Source organism: Vipera ursinii (genome assembly GCF_947247035.1).
Source record: "Vipera ursinii genome assembly, chromosome: 5".
Lineage (NCBI taxonomy): Eukaryota > Metazoa > Chordata > Lepidosauria > Squamata > Viperidae > Vipera > Vipera ursinii.
The window spans coordinates 76,908,291-76,929,464 of NC_139518.1; the positions used below are offsets into that span (position 1 = coordinate 76,908,291).

Below are 21,174 nucleotides of genomic sequence, written 5' to 3' on the forward strand. Positions count from 1 at the left end.
TTGCTAAATTGACTCTTCTTCACCTCTGCCCCAGGGCCAAGAAAGTATTCCCTAGCCTTTTAATGTTATACATTTTTGAAAAAGTTAGAAAAGGAAAAATAAAGCTGGTTGTGCAAGCTAAAGAAATATGTAATTAGGTTGCGTCTAAGCCTGTGTTAATTAGTAGGCACTCTTTTTTTTATAAAAGTCTTTTCTTTGTTTTTCATATTTTCACCTTCTTTAGTTCCAAGAATCTAGATTAAATAAACATTCAGTAATTCAAATTGATATTTGAATATTTGGCTTTTCAAATTGATATTTGAATATTCTATTCTATTCTATTCTATTCTATTCTATTCTATTCTATTCTATTCTATTCTATTCTATTCTATTCTATTCTATTCTATTCTATTCTATTCTATTCTATTCCATTTTTTTAATATTTTAGTCCAGTACAGAAGAGAAAAATCAGTCTATTTTCTAATATACTATATTTCAAAAATAGACATTAAAGAATTGTTAAATGAATGAGGGCTATAATGGCTTGTTGTTATAAGACTTCCTCACCAAATTCCCCTTTTTCTGCTCAGCTTATTTATTTATCTGCATTACACTTTTTTTGACTAAAGGCAGATATTGTCTCATATTTTCAATAGAGCCTCGGTGGCGCAGTGGGCTGATGCCTCCTTAAGTAACACCAGCTGCCTGCAATTAGAGCAGGTTCGCATCCCACCAGGCTCAAGGTTGACTCAGCCTTCCATCCTTCCGAGGTAGGTCAAATGAGGACCCAGATTGTTGGGGGCAATTAAGCTGACTTTGTAATAATGCCGCTTGGGGGTGTGTGTGAAAGCCCTAATAAGCAGGCATATACATAGAATGAAGGCTACTGCTAAGCTTGTAAGCCGCCCTGAGTCTTCGGAGAAGGGCGGGATATAAATGGAATTTAAATAAATAAATAAATAAATTATTATTATTAGACTGGAGAAACAGATTGTAACCACAACAAATAAACACATAGTTTATTTTTGCTATTTGACTGTCAGTCCCGTGAATTCTTATTTATTTAAAGAATGTCATGTTTTGAAGTATTCCAGTAACAAAAGTATTTCATTCCACAAAAAGATTATATCAGTCAATGTATGTATTTTTCCTTCACTTCTTAAAATCATTTCTTTCCAGATATTAGAGGTCCTCCACCCTAAAATTCATAATAAAATGCACATGTTTGAACTTTAAAATTTTAACCATTCTGCCAATATTACTGTAATATTGTCCTTCTTGTTTTCTAGGGAATAGTGTAGACAAGGTCTTTGGAAATATGGAACAATTTTTAAATGTTTCTGTGTATAAAAATTGTGTTATTTCAACAGAGGATGGCCTAGAATGCTAGAAATTCTAATTTCCTTTTCAACACGAAAGACTAGACTACCTTCATCCTTGGTTTTACTTGTTTTTTTATGTATGCTAAGTGAAACCAAATATTAGGGCAAGTCACTAGTACCATATATCAGAGGTTCCCAACCTTTTGGGCACCAAGGACTGGTTCCGTGGAGAAAGGTTTTTCCATGGACGGCAGAGTGCATGGTTTTGTGTGCTGCCTGCATCCCACGGATGGGGCTTTGCTTGTTTGTGCAGACCGATTGCTAGCATGCCAGGAGTTGGGGACGCCTGCCGTATATGAACTGAGACCATCCACACTTTTTCACTAGCCCTCATGATGTTACTAGTTTAATAATGAAATGTCTGAAGGAAAACAACCAAGCTCAGAGAGCACCAAAGTCCCCACAATTCAATATTTGTGAGCTACAAATATTCTCTTCTATCGAAATAAAAAGAGAATTTGGGGAAAAAAATGAGAGCAATTATTGGCTGAAAAATGTACAACTTTAGGCAATTTTTATGAACATAAACATAATGCATAAAAATATTGCACAGGCATAATGTAGAATGTAAAATTATTCTTATCTTAAGGAATAGTTGTGCTGGATGACATTCATGACACTTTATGTTACATTTTTAAAATGTAGTTAAATGCAGCCCATTATTTCAAAATTGGGCATGGAAGAAGAATAAACCAATGCTGCAAATGTTTATCACCAATAAAAAACCCACAAATATTTTTTTTAGTTCTAAATTTATACATTTGTCATTGTCAGTTTATATATTTGCTGTTTGTAGATTATATAGATTGTTCTTTTTTTACTTTATTGCTAATACAATAGCTATTTGTAACCTCTCTATCCATCAACTGAAAATATGCCAATTTTCTCTTCAACATCAACATATTTTTGTATGTTACTGTTAATTTAACCACATAAGGTATGAAACTCTAAATAAACAAAATACTGCCAATAAATCACAGTTTATTTGTTAGCTCAGAAACATTTGTTTCTTAAGCATATGACTAGCAAAACATCACATTCACTCACTAGCCATTCTGGCATCATTCTCCTTAGTGTGGGGAAGATAAAATCGAAACAAAATGCCTCAAGACTGGAGACTACATCAACATCTGTGGAGGCTTCAGAGTTGCCAGTCCCAGACAAATCTAGTAACTATACACTTTCCCACTGCCTCCTACTGAGGTAAACTGCCTGCACTTTTGGTGATCTTGGACGCAAAAGGACCATTGGTACCATTAACTCTTGGAGGTGATAGAGCAGGGGTCTTCAAACTTGGCCCTTTTATGACTTGTGGACTTCAACTCCCAGAATTCCTTAGCCAGGCACGCCAAGATAGGATAAAAGGGCCAAGTTTGAAGACCCCTGGCTTAAAGGTAGAAAGATAACACTGAGATTGCAAAAGTCTTTCTAGGATTAACCCTAAAGGTGTTTCTCTTTTCATCACAACACAAGCACTAAATCACAACAATGCTATTTTCGAGTCCAAAGTGCCCTCTTAAGTAATTGCAGCTGTGTGCCACTCAACATTTTCATATGGTCCCTGTATGATATTAGCTGCACCTTTAAACATAGAAGAAGAGAAAGTGCTAATTTTGAAGCAAATTCAGTCAATGCCTCGATACAAAGGTCTATTTTTTTCAAATGGTATTCACTTCTGCAATGCACTTAACTACTTACTTGAAAAGTTCATTCCTCATTATAGCACGGTTTGTCTGAGGATCGATTGCATAGATCATGAGGTCAGATTTGGAATAATCTTCTTCTGAATATCCATCACCATATCTGCGAGCACCAATGGATTCCACCACAACTGTTGCACCAGGAATCTGGTCTTGCACATAGCGTTCCAAAATCCTGATAATGGAAAATTCTTTGTAATTTATTAACTCCATTCTTTGACTTATTTACAGTGAAACAAAAATGTTAAAATCTTAGAATATTATACAGAAAATTGATTAAAAGGAAGGAAGGAAGGAAGGAAGGAAGGAAGGAAGGAAGGAAGGAAGGAAGGAAGGAAGGAAGGGAATCCAGAAAATATAGTTGCAAGCATGGGGCATTTAATTCTACCTCTTAATATTATACTGTATTGGGACTTTATTTTTAAATGGTTAGAAGGGAAATTGTAAAGATATTTTACAGAGGGAAGTGGTAGGCATGATAAAGGAATAGGTTTTATCTTTTTACGGAAGCTATTAAATTCCACAAACTATGCTCACAGTGAAATGCAATAAGTATATAACACAGAAGTGGCCACACATCTCACGGGCATAAGATTTATGCCTCTGAGAAAAATTGGAGCACCAGATTGTCAGGCATACCAGAATGGAATAAGTAAGACTGGCAGTTAAGCCAGTTTTTCCCCCCCAGAAATCGAAAAAGTTGTTAACAGATTGTTTAAACAATGCAAGTGCAGAGCTACAGTATGTTAGCAACATGGAAAACACGGCTGACAATTACTGAAGATCCAGCCAGTTTCCTCTATCAACATAGATAGATTTCCATAAATATTGTCTCTTGCGTTTGGCTCTTTAAAAGTAGCCTGTGTGGCACAGCGATAAAGATTTAAATAAATATCACTAGCATTATGGGGATGTGTCTCACTTAACAACTTCCTGGCTTAGCAATGGAAGTTCTGGTCCCACTTGTGATCAGAAGTCAAGGACTATCTGTACAGGTAGTCCTTGACTTACAACAGTTCATTTAGTGACTGGTTCAAAGTTACAACAGCACTGAAAAAAGTGACTTATGACTGTTCTTCACACTTCCAACCATGTCCATGGTCAAGTGATCACAATTCAGATGCGTAACTGACTCATCTTTATGACAGTCACAGTTTCCTGGAGTCATGTGATCACCTTTTGCAACCTTCTTGACAAGCAAAGTCAATGGGGAAGCCAGATTCACTTAACAACCGTGTTGCTAACTTAACAAAAGCAGTGATTCACTTTACAGCTGTCACTAGAAAGGTCATAAAATGGGGCAAAACTCACTTAACAAATGTTTCACTTAGCAACAAACATTTTTAAATAACAATAATAGTAATAATAGTAATAATTATAATTATAATTATTATAAAACTTTTATTCATTAAACATGAACCACAGTCAACTGAACATTCAAATTGACTGGCACTAATAGTTGAAACGGGTTAATGCCAGCATCCTAGGTATCAACCAGGTTTCTCCTTAAAATGCAAGATGTTCCGAGTAGTGCAGTTTTTTTGTAGCTTTGCTGGAGTTATTGCAGGAAGCTGAAATTTCTTGATGCATTTTGCAAAGTTTTTGGACATAGTTCCCAGTGCCCCAATGACAATGGGTATCACTGTTACACATTTCATCCATAATCACGCACTTTTGATTATATTATTATTATTATTATTATTATTATTATTATTATTATTATTATTATTATTATTATTATTATTATTATTATTATTATTATCATCATCATCAAGCTAGCCTGGTCTGACGGGATGGGGTAGGGTTTTTTTATAATTAGTTTTAACTTTTAATATGTATCAATTACTACGGGCATAGTTGTTTAATCACTTTTTAATTTTTGTATCCTGTTTTTTATTATGTATTGCCCTGTTCACCGCCCTGAGTGGGCGGTATACAAATTCAGGAGAAGGGCGGTATACAAATTAAATTATTAAATTATTAAATTAAATCATCATCATCATCATCATCATCTCAATTGTGCTCGTAAGTTGAGGACTACCTGTACTACTTTTGCTAACAGTACTGTGAACAACAACACCATTGATGTCTTGGATAATCTCAATGACCCTGGAAGCTTTATACTGATACTGTTCTAGCTGGAGTCCCAGCGATTACTTGTCTACTATAGGACCACTTAGTCTGGGGGCTGCTGATGCTGATACTATTTTCTGAGTTCTTCACTTCAGAGTTGTGATGTATGAATGGTCCATGTGACATTGCTCCATTCTGAATATGAACATTTTTATTTATTGAGACTGTGAGATGGGCAGCATATAATTTTAATCAATAAATAATGTTTAACATTTGATTCATTCTTTCTTTATTTGCTATTTTAACAAAGAACTCAAGACAGCAAACATAGCCAACACACCTGCCTCCTCCTTTCCCCCCCCAACTCTGAGTGGGTTGAAGTTTGACTGGCCCAAGGTCACCCAGGTGGCTTTCATTGTTAAGGAAGGACAATATATATATATTGCCTCTTCTATTATAATCATCCTTCAGAAAGGGAAATCTAACAGTCCTCAATATCACGAATTGGTGAAGTAATTACTATTACTTTTCTGAAAATCAAGTATTTTTGCCTTAAAAGTTAGCATCATTCACAAGACAACAAAGCCTTCATTAGTGTTACAAATGATTCATAAATTTTAATAATTTAATTATATTGATGGAGGTCTCCATTAAGATACCGTGTCTTTTTTAAAATAAGAAATGGGGGGAAACTAATAGGGCCAGGTTTTTGTTTTTTTTGTTTCACTAAAAAGGAAACTATAGTAGAGTTGTGTTAATAATATTTTGAGAATAGGCAAGTGGGATTTATCTTGCATGGCCAGCCTGAATTTCCTTGCTGCAGTTGCTATATTCTTTGATTCCTTTCAACCTCTGCATACTAATTCAAAAGAAAGCTGTGCAAAGCTAATTAAGCTTAGAGAAGCCCCTTCAGCAAACACTTGGGTTAATTTATACTTTGATATAAACTCTAAGCTGAGTTGATCAGTCAGTAGACAGGGTTGCAGCACAGATGATTCTAGTCAAATGGCTTTGGAGATTGATTCACAGAACAAGATCTAGGTTTTAGCTCATCAAATCGTAATGTTTCTTGAGGCAAGTTAAACAATTAGGGACCACACAGATTCCTTGTACCAAAGCTTAGTGGGATTGCCTGAACCATGTTTAGTGGACTTGTTTAGGGACTACTTAGTTTGACTAACCTTTAGGGTTTTTTTTAATATGGTTCTATGATTTACCACTGATGTTACAGTTTCACTTCCCCTTTGGGTATGTGCAATGTCCGTTACGTGAGGTGCTCTTGAAGACCACTCAGACACTACAAATCCATAGATAGAGAACACAGCTGGTTGTTTATAAGTGTGTCAAGCTGTTACATGAGCTCTCAGTTTCCTTCCTGGTGCAATTCAAGGTACTGTTATTACATTCAGAACCCTATTGGCATAGGACCAAGTTGTATATGAAACCACCATTCCCTGAGAGTATCAGTGCATCAAACCAGGTTAGATAGAGTAGGCAGACTCCTGGACCCGTCCCTGAAATCTTGCCATCTAGTGGGACCTTGGAAGTGTACCTTTCTGTGGCTATCCTATAGAACAGAGTTCCTCAACCTTTCCGGCTTTGAGGACCGGGGGTGTGGGGGAGGGGATAGTTCCATGCGAGCGTCTGCCAAGCACATGCACACAGTTCCATTTGCACAAGTGGCATGCATATGTGCCCGCCGCTCACACAAATGGAGCTTGCATGCACTCTCTCACCCACTGCTGGGGATGGGTATGCACGTGTGTGTGTGCTCACCCCACCATTTCCATGGCCCGGTTGCAAACACCTCATGGACAACTAGTGGGTAGCAGCCCAGAGGTTAGGGGCCCCTGTTATAGAACACCCTCTACAAAGACTTCTTGGCTTCTCAGAAAATCATCCAAACCTGGCTTTTTAACTGGGGTAGAATGTGGATGTGTGAAGTTGGTTGTGGGGCATGATTGAGGCACCATGTTCTGTTTTGGTTTTATGTTTTATGATTTTTATATTTCTGGTTTCCCTTACTGTTACGTGCTGCCCAGGGTTATGTTTTCAGTTGGGAAGTCATACAAATCTTTTAAATAAATCAGTAAATTACAAAAATTACCAGATTTTTTTGTATGTCTTTGGATCGGTACATTTTTAATTATAAATGACTTTTTGGTGGTTACAGAATGAAGATATTCATTACCCTATAAGCTGATCTTTGCTTTGTTCTACAAGAGTAGGAGGTACATTTGACACAATGACTTGCATATCCAGCTGGTTGACTACTGAGACCTGAAACAGAAAAAGAAAAATGTAGTGGAGTCTGCAAAACATGCAATATATCTCAAATAGAAAATGGATCTCATTTAAGAATTTTCTTTGATTGCCAGCAGTTTGGAGCCTGAATGAGAAACTTATTATAATAAAATAACAAGACAATTTCCTCTTGTTGAAGGAAAAATCTTCATGGTTCAATCCAAGCTGGGAATAAACAACATAGCAACTGCACATGTAGGGAGTGGGTTTTTATACCCTCTGGAGCCTTTTGTTTGGAGTTTTTCCTGTGGCATGAACTTTGACCTGAGTCTGAGTGTGCCTTTCTGGTATTCTGATGGTGATGGGTTAATCCTATTATGTCCCAAAGGTCATATCCTGGTTCCCTGGGGCTGTGGCTGATGACTATTGGATTTTTGGTGTGAGGGATTGTGGATTCTAGGGATCTTTCTTCCTAATCCCAGTTTCCTGACTCCAGTCTTTCTGACAAGATTATCACATCTGCAATTCTGCAGATTTGGTTTCTATTTGGGACAGAGAGACTTCGGGGCGGGGTTGGTTTCTGCTTTTAAAATCCTTTAGGGAAATATATTCTGCCTTTTAAATATTTCCAAAAATATTTCTTTCTTTTGGGGAGGGGCTGACTTCCCACACAACTATGTGTGCTCACTGTTTTTTTTCCACAGCCATCTTCCTGTCTGGTTCTCCTCTTCAATAAACTGCAACCTTCTTTGTAAAGCAGTCGCCATGTTGTTTATTCCCGACTTGGACTGAACCATGATGAAGACTTTTCCTTCAACACTCTCCTTAACCTTGGTGGGATTTTCAAAGCATGAATATGGCTGCAGTAGTGAGGTTTTTAAAAGGCATGCTTTCATTTAAACCAAGCCACATTTTATTATTACATAATATACAAGGGACCATCATTTGCGTATTGATTTTTGTATTTTAACTGCATAAAGTCTGTCTGTAGCTTTTTGTGTTTTTTTTAACTGAAAATTCACTCTCCAAATTGTACACTAGAATCTTAACTGTGTATAGGATTTGTGACACCAAATTCATCCTCAGCGGCATTATCTATATTTAAAACATACCATTTCCTATCAGTTTCTTTCCATCTATCTATAATAGCAAGAGAAAGAGAGCTGGAAAATCTCAAGTCATATTGACTTCTATACAGGTAGTCCTCAACTTACAACAATTTGTTTACTGACCGAAGTTACAACGGCACTGAGTAAAATGCCTTATGACCATTTTCCACACTTACAACCTTTGCAGCATCCCCCATAGTCATGTGATCCAAATTCTGATGCTTGGCAACTGACTCATATTTATGACAGTCGCATTGTCCTGGAGTCACGTGACCACCTTTAGAGACCTTCTGACAGGCAAAGTCAATGGGGCAGCCAGATTAACTTAACAACTGTGTTATGTTACTGACTTAACAACCGCAGTGATTCACTTAGTAAATGTGGTAAGAAAGGTTGTAAAATGGACTGAAATTCGCTTAACAACTGTCTCACTTAGCAACAGAAATGTCGGGCACAGTTGTGGTTGTAAGCCAAGGACAACCTATATAGAGAGAGTACACAAGGAGGGCATGGACATGGTAACTGGAAGCTCAAGGAGAATTTATCCACTTGAACATTGAAAGAGCTGATCAAGCTGTGTTTCTACTTGCCCTTCATCTCAAATGCAGTGATAATTTTGTTTGCAAGAATGGAGTGTTGTTAGGAAATTATTGAATGAATAGCATAATCTATATGCAACTGAGGCTGCAAGCAGGAAAAAAATCATATTGGCCATGTAAGACCATGATTTTTTTCAACCTATCTAGGTAGGGAACAGAAGCAATTGGGTGGTTAAGAGTGAAATTGATACAATGACCTCTACAGCCCACACATTAGCCAAGTAATTTAAGCTAAACCAATGGCAAGCCAGCATACAAATTCTACAATAGTACCAAACCACAAATCAGTGTACAACTAAAGCAAATGGTTGATATGCATACAAATTATAAAATATGTTTCCTGATGTATGTATACTTGACAAAACTAAGTCTCTTAAGAAGGTCAAATTTCATTAGGCTTTCCAAGTACTCGAATTGCATAAATAGCTTGCTTACGTAATGGCTTTTAAAATTATTTAATCATCATGATGTTGGAAACATAATTTGAAATTCTGCTAGGCTATGAAAAGTATCAGTATTTCATGATATAATTCTTTTAGATATATAAATATATTCACACAAGATCTTGAGGGGAAAATCTTGGGACTCTTCCAAGCAGAGACCCAGCTCCAATAATTTATTTAAAAAATTCTAATGTGGCAGACATTTTTTTCTCTCGAGGTGTGTGTGTGTGTGTGTGTGTGTGTGTGTATTTGTATCATCTTAGGCTTTTTATCCTACTCTTTTGTTTTTCAAAATTTTACCAATATTTTTTTTAAAGTGCAATTGCCCCTTCCTCAACTACCAAGTATTTGCAATTACAGCACAAAGCAGAGCTATTTCCAGTTTTGCCTTGTAGGTGTGAAAAGTATCACAAGGAATATCATTGGCTTGCCCTGCTCCCAGTTGCATTACCACAGTACTGATGTGTCTGCTCAGAACAGATGCCAAACAGAGGATACAAAATATGGCAAGGCCAATTTATTGCTATGCTATCAGAACACTGCCTGAAAGAGTAGAATGGTTCTCCTTATTATTGTACAGGTAAGGAAGAGGTTAATGTTTTCGGCAAGACTAAGTAAAAGTAAAAGTTCTAAACAAGGACAAAGAAATGAAGACCAAGATTCTGGTTGTCAATTCCCTATGTACACTTATTGCTCTGAAAAGGCATATATTGATTAACTGGTGATGCCCTGCAACTAAACCTGCATGATAAAAATTAAAATATATATTTAAATTATTTTAAATAATTAAACTGAATTCTTGAATTGTCCCAAAGCGAGTTATCCTGGAGAGTTGGCCATGGTGAGTTGGCTGCAGTGAATTGGCCATAATGAGTTGACCATGGGGAGTTGGCTGTGGCAAGTTGTCCTATTCCACTGGCGGGATCCAGAAGAAGGGCCTTCTCCTTTTCCCTACCTTTGGAATATTATCCCTTCAGAAATTAGGCGGCCCCCACTTTGACACACTTTTGTACGGCCCTGAAGACTTGTTTTGCCAGAGGACCTGGGGAACCCAGAGTGGGATTGAGCCTATCAAATGCTCATTTGACTGTGTGTTGTCACTGGGGAGGGGCATTGGTTTTTTTTCTATATTGTGTTTTTATTACTTGTAAACCACCTGTTGCTATTGTGATTGAGCAAGTGGCTATATAAGTTTTCTAAACAAACTAACTAACTAATTAACTAACTACAACAGAAGCTCAGTATAATGCAATCAAATCAAGAAATTATCAAGACAAATGTCTGCAAAAACAGGCGAATCATCCTAAATAAAAAATACAAGACCAATCTATGGATATTATCTATTCAATCATACTTACAAGTACATCTGATTTGTTGCTCAACCCTTTCCCATAATTGTCTGTTGCGATGGCCTGAAACTTGAAATAAGATCGTCGCATGTTTTTGAAGAGCATTGCTGTTTTGATCAGTCCTGTATATGGTTCAATCACAAAGCCTTCTTTGCCATCTTTGATTGGAGGGATGATGAGTCTATACTGCATGGCACTATAGTTGCCAGTGTCTTTATCATGGGCCTGATGGGTAAAAATGAGAAGTGACATGAGAAAAAAATCTGTGTCGGGCCTTGGGTGCTCTCTGAGCTTGTTGTTTTTTTTTTCCAGGCACTTCATTACCCAACTAGGTAATCTCCTCAGTGCTAGAAGGGACTGGGGTTTTCTCTCTGTTTAGATCTATAAATATATCCATATTAATTCATAAACACAATGCATCCATATTAAATAAACTTAAATAAAGGTATTGTGTACAATACCAGTGACAGCAAACATTCCGAAATACAATATTTGTTGTGTCATACATTTTATAGTATTATCAAGATTGCCAAAAGAAATCAGATCATTCAAAATGGGGAATTCAAAAAATTCACAAAAGGAGAATACAGTATGCAGAACTATAGGAACTCACTGAATTGGCTAAAATAAAGTATGTATGTTGTCAGTGTAAAATACCTTTTCCATATTGATAGACATCTATGGAAAAGTTCATCCAAAATTAAATTTTAGAGTGCTCCTAGTGAAATGAAAAGGTTAAGTAACATTCAATATTTTATTTAAGACATAGATCATGATTTTGCCAAGCCTAGGTGATCACTTACCTTTTCAGAAAGAGTCTGATAGTTTACAAGAGAAACAGGCTTGGTTATTACTGTAAGCTGTGTAACCATTGTTATGCCAGATGCCTGCCATGGAAACTTTGATCAGGATTTGAACATGGACTAGTTCTGTACTGCCTGTTCAGTTAGAAGGCAGTTGTAAAACACAAGCTAGAAACTAAGAATATTTAAAGAATTAATCTTTTCTAAAAATACTCAGCTTATCTTTACCTTAAAACTGTTGTGTAGAATGGAATTATATTACTTTTTGCTTTCCTCCTTTCCCCCCCCAAATGTTAAAGTTTTCAGTTTAAAAACATATAAAAACATATGTAAACATAAACTATTTACAATAAAACACAAAACAAATCAGTGTGTGTGTGTGTGTGTGTTTGTGTAGTGGGGAAAGAAATTCTGGCTTAAATCCAGGTTAAGCCACAGCATATATTTGGCTGTGTATTTCATGCATAATTTCTAAAAATTTAGAAATCAAGTAGAAATGGGGACAGCTTAATGAATGCACATAAATGCATATAAAGATGACATAGACCAGGAATAGACCGATAGAACTGTCTCTCTAATTAGCACTTGATTAATGTATCAAGATTTCAACATCTTAATGTAGGTAGCACTGCTTCTTTTTATCAACTGTATTCATATGTCATTGTTATTTATTCAAAGATATTTAAACCAAACTGAGGGGTTTTTTTTAAAAAAAAGTTTCAATTGTTCCAGAACCACAAGAGAGAGCTTGTGTGTTACCAATATCAATGTGCCCTAAGCCATTTTTACCCTAAGAGAAAGTTGGTTGCAATCCCCTTAATTTCTCCTAAAGGCAAATATTTTTGTCACTTCATTAAGGAGAGATATATGATGCTTCAAAGGTTCTGATAGGCCTGTCAGAGAAGAGAAAAAACTGCCATTAATCTTAATGGCAGTATATCTTTTCCTTTGTTTATGTGGCATATATAAATAGGCAGATGTTTTGACTACTCTCTATGAACAAATGCAGAGAAATGGATATGCTTTATAACAAGGACAGTTTTAATCTACTAATTAGATGTAACTGTACATCACTGGCTGCACATTTACACTCAGATTGAAGTCTATTTGAAACTTTTGTTTTCCATATTAAGCATTGATTGAAATCTCTTGGCACAAGAATCCTCATGCTTTTGATTATATAAAAAAGAGTTATTTTATACATACAGCAGCAAGAGAAAGCTCTCGTACATGAATGATAAATGGCCTGTAAAAGTTTTGAATTGACAAATGCATGATTTGCCTTTGTTTATAATTGTAAAAGCAAGCTTCTATTTGTAATTACGAAAGAGGAGACAAGTAGTTTACACAACACATCACATTACACGTCGTGTAGACCATAAATGAGAAAGGGGATGTTTCACGCTCACAAGAAACCAACTGGATAGCTTCTAACTCCATTAGCCCATTAGCTCCATTAGAAATGTGACAAATAAAATTTCCCACAGATTATGCTGAGATTGAACCACAGAGGGTGAGAACCATAGCTCAACCAGCAGCATCAAAATAAGTCTGTTTATATTTAATATTTTCCCAATCAAAACTCAAAATCAAATCAAAATCAAGCCAAAAATGGTACTATCAAAATAGCACATATATTTCGCTTTCCCTGAAACCCTAAGCATAGAGATAGTTATTGTATTATGTCATGTCCCCATGGATGTGGAATACAAGAAGGCATCACATGATGTAATATGGTGCTATCTTTTCTAGATATTCCTTCCTGCAACCACTGAAAAATAGGACCTGAATTGCTTCTAAAGCTTCTAAAGTCATCTGAGGTGTAATAATTTGTGAATTAAAATCTAAAAACTTCACAGAATAACATCTAACTATAGGATATGGTAAACTAGACATCCCTAATGGAGTGGGAATGGCATTATCACCAAAATCTCTCCAGAGAAAGGAGAGATTGTGGGATAACCCACATGTAATTTGGACAGCTATTATATCTGAATAGATCTTAGGAATCAGAGGTTTTGTGTTTGGTTGCTGAGTGGAGGGGCTGCAAGGTGAGGGATTCCAACTATGATCCCAGTTGTTACATAGCCTATATGGACATAAAGCTTGGCCAAACCTCATTTTTTAACCACCTTTGGAATTGATCTTTTTACTACTTTTTAAATAAAGAACCTTAGGAACAGCAAATTTAATGGCATTCTTTGGGCGAGTTTGCTTTAATCCTCAATGAAATAAGTTTTTAAGTGTGAGTTTAAGGATTTAGCAATTGGGGGGAAGTAAATGATAAAAAGGCGAGTAGTGTTTTTGGAACATTATAAATGGATCACAGGATGGACTCAAAATTGGATTTTGAATTTAACTGAAATAATCTTCTGAAATTGCTGAGGTTTTGAATTCAAGAAAAAAAATCCTAAAATAATATGATGGGATTTTGAAGGTGGTACATTAGAGGAATCAAGAAGGAAGTAAAGATTTTAAATTAAAGGAGAAGAACACTTTAACATAGAATGGAGCAGAATACTTTAACACTAGACATACTGAGGGATATTTGTGAGCAATAGGCTTCAGAAGTTGATTTTAAGAATGTCTATCATCATAAATACACTCTGTGTGTATTATGCCATGGAAGAGGAACAAATTCCATTGGACAAGATGGAAATAAGTTTTGAACATGGATTTAAAAGAATGATTTGGGGGAAAAAAGATGATATACTAGATATACAAATGCAACTGGCTGATATTTTAATACTTAAAAGGGACATGCAAACACCAAATAGAATGATTTGGGAAATCTTCCTATGTTTGATTTACAAAGGTGTTCTGATAAAGTTTGGAAAGACTTGGTGAGAATGGACAAAGAAAAATACTAGTAAAGAAATTAAGTTCTAGGACATATTTGAAGGGATTAAAGACTAAGATTCTTAAAATTAAAGGAAAGACATATAAAGATTGTCTATTTGATCAAATAACTGTTGTCACTTCTGGTAACTCTTAATGAAGTTTGCTGACCCAGACTGGATGACAAGATTTTAAGATTTGTCTATCGATAACAGATGTGACGTAGAATTAAGAGATGCTATACTTTAAGAGAAAAAGACAAGTTGTTAAAATTGTTTATATTTCTTGTGACAAAAGGAGGAAGTTGAAAACAAATAGAATAATCGATATTAAAAATAACATCAGGCAAATTAAAAAACACATCCATGAAGTACATTATCAGAAAATGTTTTAAATGTGATAATGGCATTTTCTGCATAAATCCAGTTTAAAAAAATGCTATTTTAGAATAAAATCCTACTAACATGATCAGTAATTCAGCCTTTATTTGTATTAAACTGCACTTCGTTAGCCCGTCTCCTAGCATATTCAGTAGCAATGAAAGGTGGGAATTGTAACCTGAATAATATCAGTTGCTTATTGTGAAAAGGTAACCCTCGATTTATGACAGTTGAGCCCAAAATTTCTGTTGTTGACACATTTGTTAAGTGAGTTTTGCCCCATTTTATGATCTTTCTTGCCACAGTTCTTAAGTGAAACATTGAAGTTCTTAAGTTAGTAACATGGTTGTTAAGTGAATCTTGCTTCCTCAACGATTTTGTTTGTCAGAAGGTCAAAAAAGGTGGTCACATGACCCCAGGAAACTGGAACTGTCATAAATATGAGTCAGTTGCCAAGTATCTGAATTTTGATCAAGTGACCATGGGGATGCTGCAAGAGTCATAAGTGTGAAAAACGGCCATAAAGCACTTTTTTCAGTGCTGTTGTAACAGTTATTACTAAACGAACAGTTGTAAGGACGTACAAGGAAACCAATATTTTGATTACATAAACTTTCTTGCACTTAAGTAACTCCATAAATATAACATAAAGGGCATTTCGTAAGAAAGCAATAGGTTAAACCTGATGTAAGCAACAGGATTTTTGGAACCACTTTTCCAAAAGACTTCCAAAGCCTGAAAAACAGAGATGATAAATCCCTGTAATTTCTTGCTCACTATCATGGCATTTTTTAAAAACAAAAAATCAACAGAAAAATGTCATAGTCATTTATCAGAATGGCAATTTAGAAAGATCTGCTTGTTTATCTGCCTGAGGATGCTACAGAACTGAGCACTTATTGTATGTGCAAAATATGCTATGCATTAAATGAGTCAAAACAAATCAGAAAACGTCCTTGGGCATTTATAGTGCAAAATAGATTTCATCGGAACAATACAAGCTTTGGCTAGTTATGGAGATAAGATAGTGACAATAAAATGACATTGTTAGTGGTGTTAAAGAGTCTTAAAGAAGAAAGAATACCGAAATGCAGAAACCATTCAGAAGCTTAAGATACGATGCCACACTGAGTTAGCAGGTGTAGCTTTAAGACTAAAAATATAGGGAAAAGATCTGGGTGAGGAACGTAAAATTTACACAAGCTCAAAACTTAAGAGAGAACTTTTATAAAATGTTTTATAGATGGCATCTAGATCCTAAAAAGCTTGCAAGTATGTATCCGAATTATCAGCCAAAATGCTGGAGGTGTGGTGATGAAGATGCAACATATTTTCATGTATGGTGGACTTGTAAAAAGGTTAAGGCTTTTTGGATAAAAATTTGGTGGAATATGCAGAAGATTTTTAAGCAAAGGATAAAGTTTTGTCCGCAACTCTTCTTGTTGGGAATAATCACAGATGCTACGGTTGTAGACACTAAGTTGATGTTAAATTTAATTACGGCAGCAAGACTTTTAATAGGTCAGTATTGGAAGAAAGAGGAACTGCCGACCATAGAAGAATGGACTTTAACGGTTTCCGACCTGGCAGAGATGGCAAAGATTTCGGCTTACTTGAAAGATCACTCGCAAGAACGTTATATTATGGAATGGAGAAAATGGATTGAGTATATCCAGAACAAATATAGGGTTAAGAAGTTTCATGTAGCATTTGAATAAGTCTTCCTTCTTTTTTCTTCTTTTTTATTTGCTTTTTTTTTCTTTCTTCTCTCTATATATTTAATATTATTAAGGTTTGTATTATCCTATACAAGCTAGAGAGTGATGGATTTTAGAGTTTATGGTTGTTAGTATATGGTTGCTTATGATTGGTTTTTTTTCCTATACCTTGTATTTAGCTCTGGGAAGTCGGGGGGGGGGGAGGAGGGGAGGGGTAGGGGGGGAGGGAGAGGGGAGGGGGAGGGGGGACTGTTAAAGATAAACTGTATGTTAAAACTTTTCAATAAAAAAAAAAGACTAAAAATATACTGGGTTGTCAATTCCTGTGGGGAGAAAAGTGCTTGTGTTTTAAAAAGCTATTATATTTTGCTGAGGACTGTGACTGAGACATCTGAATTTGCCGTCTGTTTTAGTGGTGTTAAAATTTAGTGGAAAAACATCATTCGATTTATGATGCCCATTTAATATATCAAAATAAAAAAATAACAATGACCTGATACAGTAGACTGGAATGCCCAAAAGGATTAAGGGCAGAGAGTTCTTCCTCCTCCCACAAATTTAAGCAGCTTACTTGATTTAGGTTGATATTTTTTTTGTAGGACAAAGAATACTTAAGTCTCATTGCCAATAAAATGGCCACTTTTCAGCAATTTTTGCTGAGGAACATTTTGCTGAGTTCAAGAAAAATGCAGGGGAAGGGGATGTGCAATAACATTTAGGGGGTCCTGACATGAAGGAATTGTGTAAACTATTTCTAATGTGACATCCATGAACTTCTTACTGGTTTTTTTTCTTCCTGTTATTGAAATATCTGAAGTTTCACAGACAGGTTTCTGGCAAAATCACCACAATCCAGCTTGAAATATGATATTTCTGTTATATCCTCCTTCCTTCTTTCCTTTTAAAACATTTTGATGAAGCTTTTCTCCTAGTCTTCAGTCTCAATTCAGTCCCCCCAAAATAATACCCAAGAGCCATCTGCCAGAGTTACTTTTATTTAATTTCATGCTCTGAGCGGGATTAGACTTCATAGTGTAATGGCCCCTTCCAACTTGATTAATGTATGGAGCACACTAATATCTGAATATCCTTTTAGGAGGTCTTGGCCCCTCACGTTTTTACTACATAGGACAGTGGTGGCAAACCTTTTAGAGACCAAGTGCCCAAACTGCAACCCAAAACCCACTTATTTATCGCTGGGTGCCAGGTGGGCGTGGCCCACTTGGTGGGTGTGGCTGTGGTGGTCATGGAAGATTGGGTGGGTGTGGCCAAGGTGGATGTGGTCACCTCAATGTTGCTCGTGGAGAGGGACACCTGTGGGTGTGGGCAGGGTTGGGGGAGCTCCAGGGGGGGTCTCTGGCAGGTGGGGGGGTAGGCAAGAGACTCATCCTGTGGGGTGAGGTGAGGCAGGGTGGAGTGCCATTGCCATGGGGTAAGGCAAGGGCTGGGGCAGCTGCTACCTGACACCATCAGCCCCTGCACACAGAGGCCATCGAGCGCATGGGGGCCAACAGTGTCCATCAGTAGCCACAGCCTGCTGGCCCCTCAACAGGCTCACTCTGGGGCTCCGCAGCCCATCGCCAGCAGTTCAAAGAAGCCGCCTCCAAGATGGATGGTCTGCCGACAGCTGAGGAGGTGATGTAGTGGATCGTGCCCAGGAAAAGGAGAGCATGTGAGGCCAGGAGGGACAGGATGGGGGGGAGGGAAACCAGCCGTGCCAGGATGCATTCAGCCACATGGGACCTCGGCGAATTAGGCAGCTGGTTGAAGAGGGACAGTTGCCACCTCCGGGGCATGGCACGGGTGCCCACAGAGAGAGCTCTGAGTGCCGCCTCTGGCACCCATGCCATAGGTTCACCACCACTGATGTAGGATCTCACTGCGCATATATCCTTGTTTAACCTAGAATTATCAGTCTGTACTTTCCCTGGAGGTATTAGCTGCCATGGGCAGATATCTCTATGTAACTTGATAGATATTTTCTAGTCCATCAATATGATTAATTCAATGCCAAACACTGTAAAATAGTGATAATTCTCAGTTGACATTGAAACTGATGTATATCATCAAAGTAAACATCTGAATTTATACCACCAAATGAATCACAACAGGTAGTTTGTATTGGAGGTGTAGCTTCACAGCAAAGATGAGCCTTTGTACTTGTTCTCCTATTGATTTCAACAAGTAGAAATAGCAAGAAAGTGACTCCCTCTTTTTTATTCTTGCTCTTTTTCTTCTGAATGGAATGCTTAGACCCTTCCTTCCTTCCTTCCTTCCTTCCTTCCTTCCTTCCTTCCTTCCTTCCTTCCTTCCTTCCTTCCTTCCTTCCTTCCCACATAATTTTCTTAATAAATTTTAGCTGACTTATGGGATATTAAGTAGATTATGGATGTTTTGAAACTATTATGGATGCTCTAAGAATCAGGGAAGATCCAAGCTTGCAATTTATAGTATTCTGATTTAAATATATGCAAAGGTGCTGGAAGAAATTAGCAAAGAAGAGAAAAGCCATATTTAAAATTAAAGCCAGAAACAGAAGATGCTACATCTGCAGGAAATATATCCATATGCAGATTAAATGCCCCAGAATAAGGAGGTTCTGGCGGGAAATCAGTCAATCCATACTTCAGAGAGGGTGACTCATCAAAACCCACTACATGCAAAGGCAGTAAAATGATAGAGCTGGCAGGAAGAAATTCTGGCCGCAAAACAGAAAAGATTCTTAAACTAACTTTAAAAGCATTTAAACAGATATGCATTCACTCTGTTATAACCTGTAATTTAATTAAAGAAAGGTAGGGATTTACTAAATCGGACATTAACTGCAAGATTCCACATTTACTTATCAGATGGAAAATGAGTTTTTGCTGAAGACTGCATTGTTAAGCAGAAAGAAAAAAAGAAAACCACATTAAAAAAAAACACCCAGAGAGTAATGATGCTTTGCCTATTCCAGTTTAGATACTCATTTGGTATCAGTGAAATATGCCACTGAAAGAGTCCACGATAACATTATGCATTTTGTAATTTATACACATTATGCAATTGAAAGAAAAACGCTGTTTTTTCCAGGGAAGGAGATGAATTGCTTATAAGAGAGACTGTCAAGGAGAGTGGTCTGTTTGAAAGAGATTACTGTATGTAAATAAAAAACATCTAAAAATGTGAAACAATGTGCATATAAAGTGTGCTTCAATGTATAGCAGGGGAGATTAGATCATGGCATTTCAAATGCAATATCTCAACTTAAGTGAAAATGAGGATTTAGTTAGAGGCTTAAAAGCAGATGTTTCAAAGGGAAATATAGGTGTTTGTCTAAAGGCAAATGAAATCTTTTTTCTCAATGAAAGGAAAGAATCACTCAGAGCTCTTTAGCAATGATTTCACAGTGGTATCCATGAAGACCAAAGCTCCATAGGAAAACAGCTGTTTTCTGACATTTATTGATAACTTCTCTGAATAAAGAACATATATTCAAAAAAATATATTCTCTGAATATAGAACATTGAATATATATATATATATATATATATATATATATATATATATATATATATATATATATATAAAGATCTACATACAAACACCTGCGAAAACCTCAGAAAACAAATGTATGTGTGTATATATATGAAAACAAATGAAAGCAAATAAGTTTGAAATGCATATCAGTCTCCCTTTAATTCTTTGTTAGCAATCTAAAATTTACACAAATATGAGCTGTCACTGTTGTGACTACTGCCTGTGGGTGGCCTTCGGTTAGGCCGAAAAAGGAAATAAAGATTTGTCCCATGTTTGGGGCCTAGCAAGGTAATCTAAATAAGTTAACAAGCATTTAAACATATATATTATCCAGACAGACAGACTGGTCTAGTATACCTTGGTTTTAACTGCTATATTGCAGTTCTACTATAATAATCACTTTTGCCTTGCAACCCCAGCCCAGGAGTGTTAAGCAGGCTCAAGTCGCAACTGTGAGCCACTACAAATTTGAATTTCTTTTTGCTGACAAAGAGTTAAATATTTTATATAACACATATGAGAGCTGTGGTGGGGCAGTGGTGAGAATGAGTTATTGCAGGCTGACTCTGACCACTGCCAGGAGTTTGATCCTCATCAGCTCAAGGTTGACTCAGCCTTTCATCCATCAGGTCAGAAAAATGAGAACCCAGAGTGTTGGGGGCAATAACTCTTTAAACCTGTTATAGAGTGCTGTAAAGCACTATGAAGTAGTGTAAAAGTAAAATTGCACAGACCTCTCCAGGAAGTTATTAGGAATCAACATTGACTCAAAGGCACACTGATGATAGAGATTACAAGGTGCAAGCCTCTAGATATACAGCAATTCAAGCAAATTCTTCTAAAAGAAATCAAGTCTAGCACCTACCTGTAGGATCAGTTATTAATCATACAATTACTACCATATAAATTATGGTTTACAAAAGAAAAAAGAAACAAAACCTACTATGGAGCATATCAGAGGATTTGGACCATATATGTCAAAGATAAAAAAGCATATTGAACTATAGATGCCATCACAACCACGCCCACCCAATGGGC

General features: G+C 36.6%; 1 protein-coding gene across 1 annotated transcript in view; it reads right to left on the reverse strand.

Annotated features, from left to right (window-relative positions):
- The window catches only part of PCDH15 (protocadherin related 15), a gene marked incomplete at its 5' end in the record, with an annotated part of 427,034 nt that overhangs the window by 54,423 nt on the left and 351,437 nt on the right, over nucleotides 1–21,174 (reverse strand). Inside the window, 3 exons of the mRNA XM_083364768.1 lie at nucleotides 3,060–3,236; nucleotides 7,326–7,414; nucleotides 10,888–11,103. Coding sequence (XP_083220894.1) covers nucleotides 3,060–3,236; nucleotides 7,326–7,414; nucleotides 10,888–11,103 — 482 coding nt within the window. The remainder of the gene's footprint in view (nucleotides 1–3,059; nucleotides 3,237–7,325; nucleotides 7,415–10,887; nucleotides 11,104–21,174) is intronic.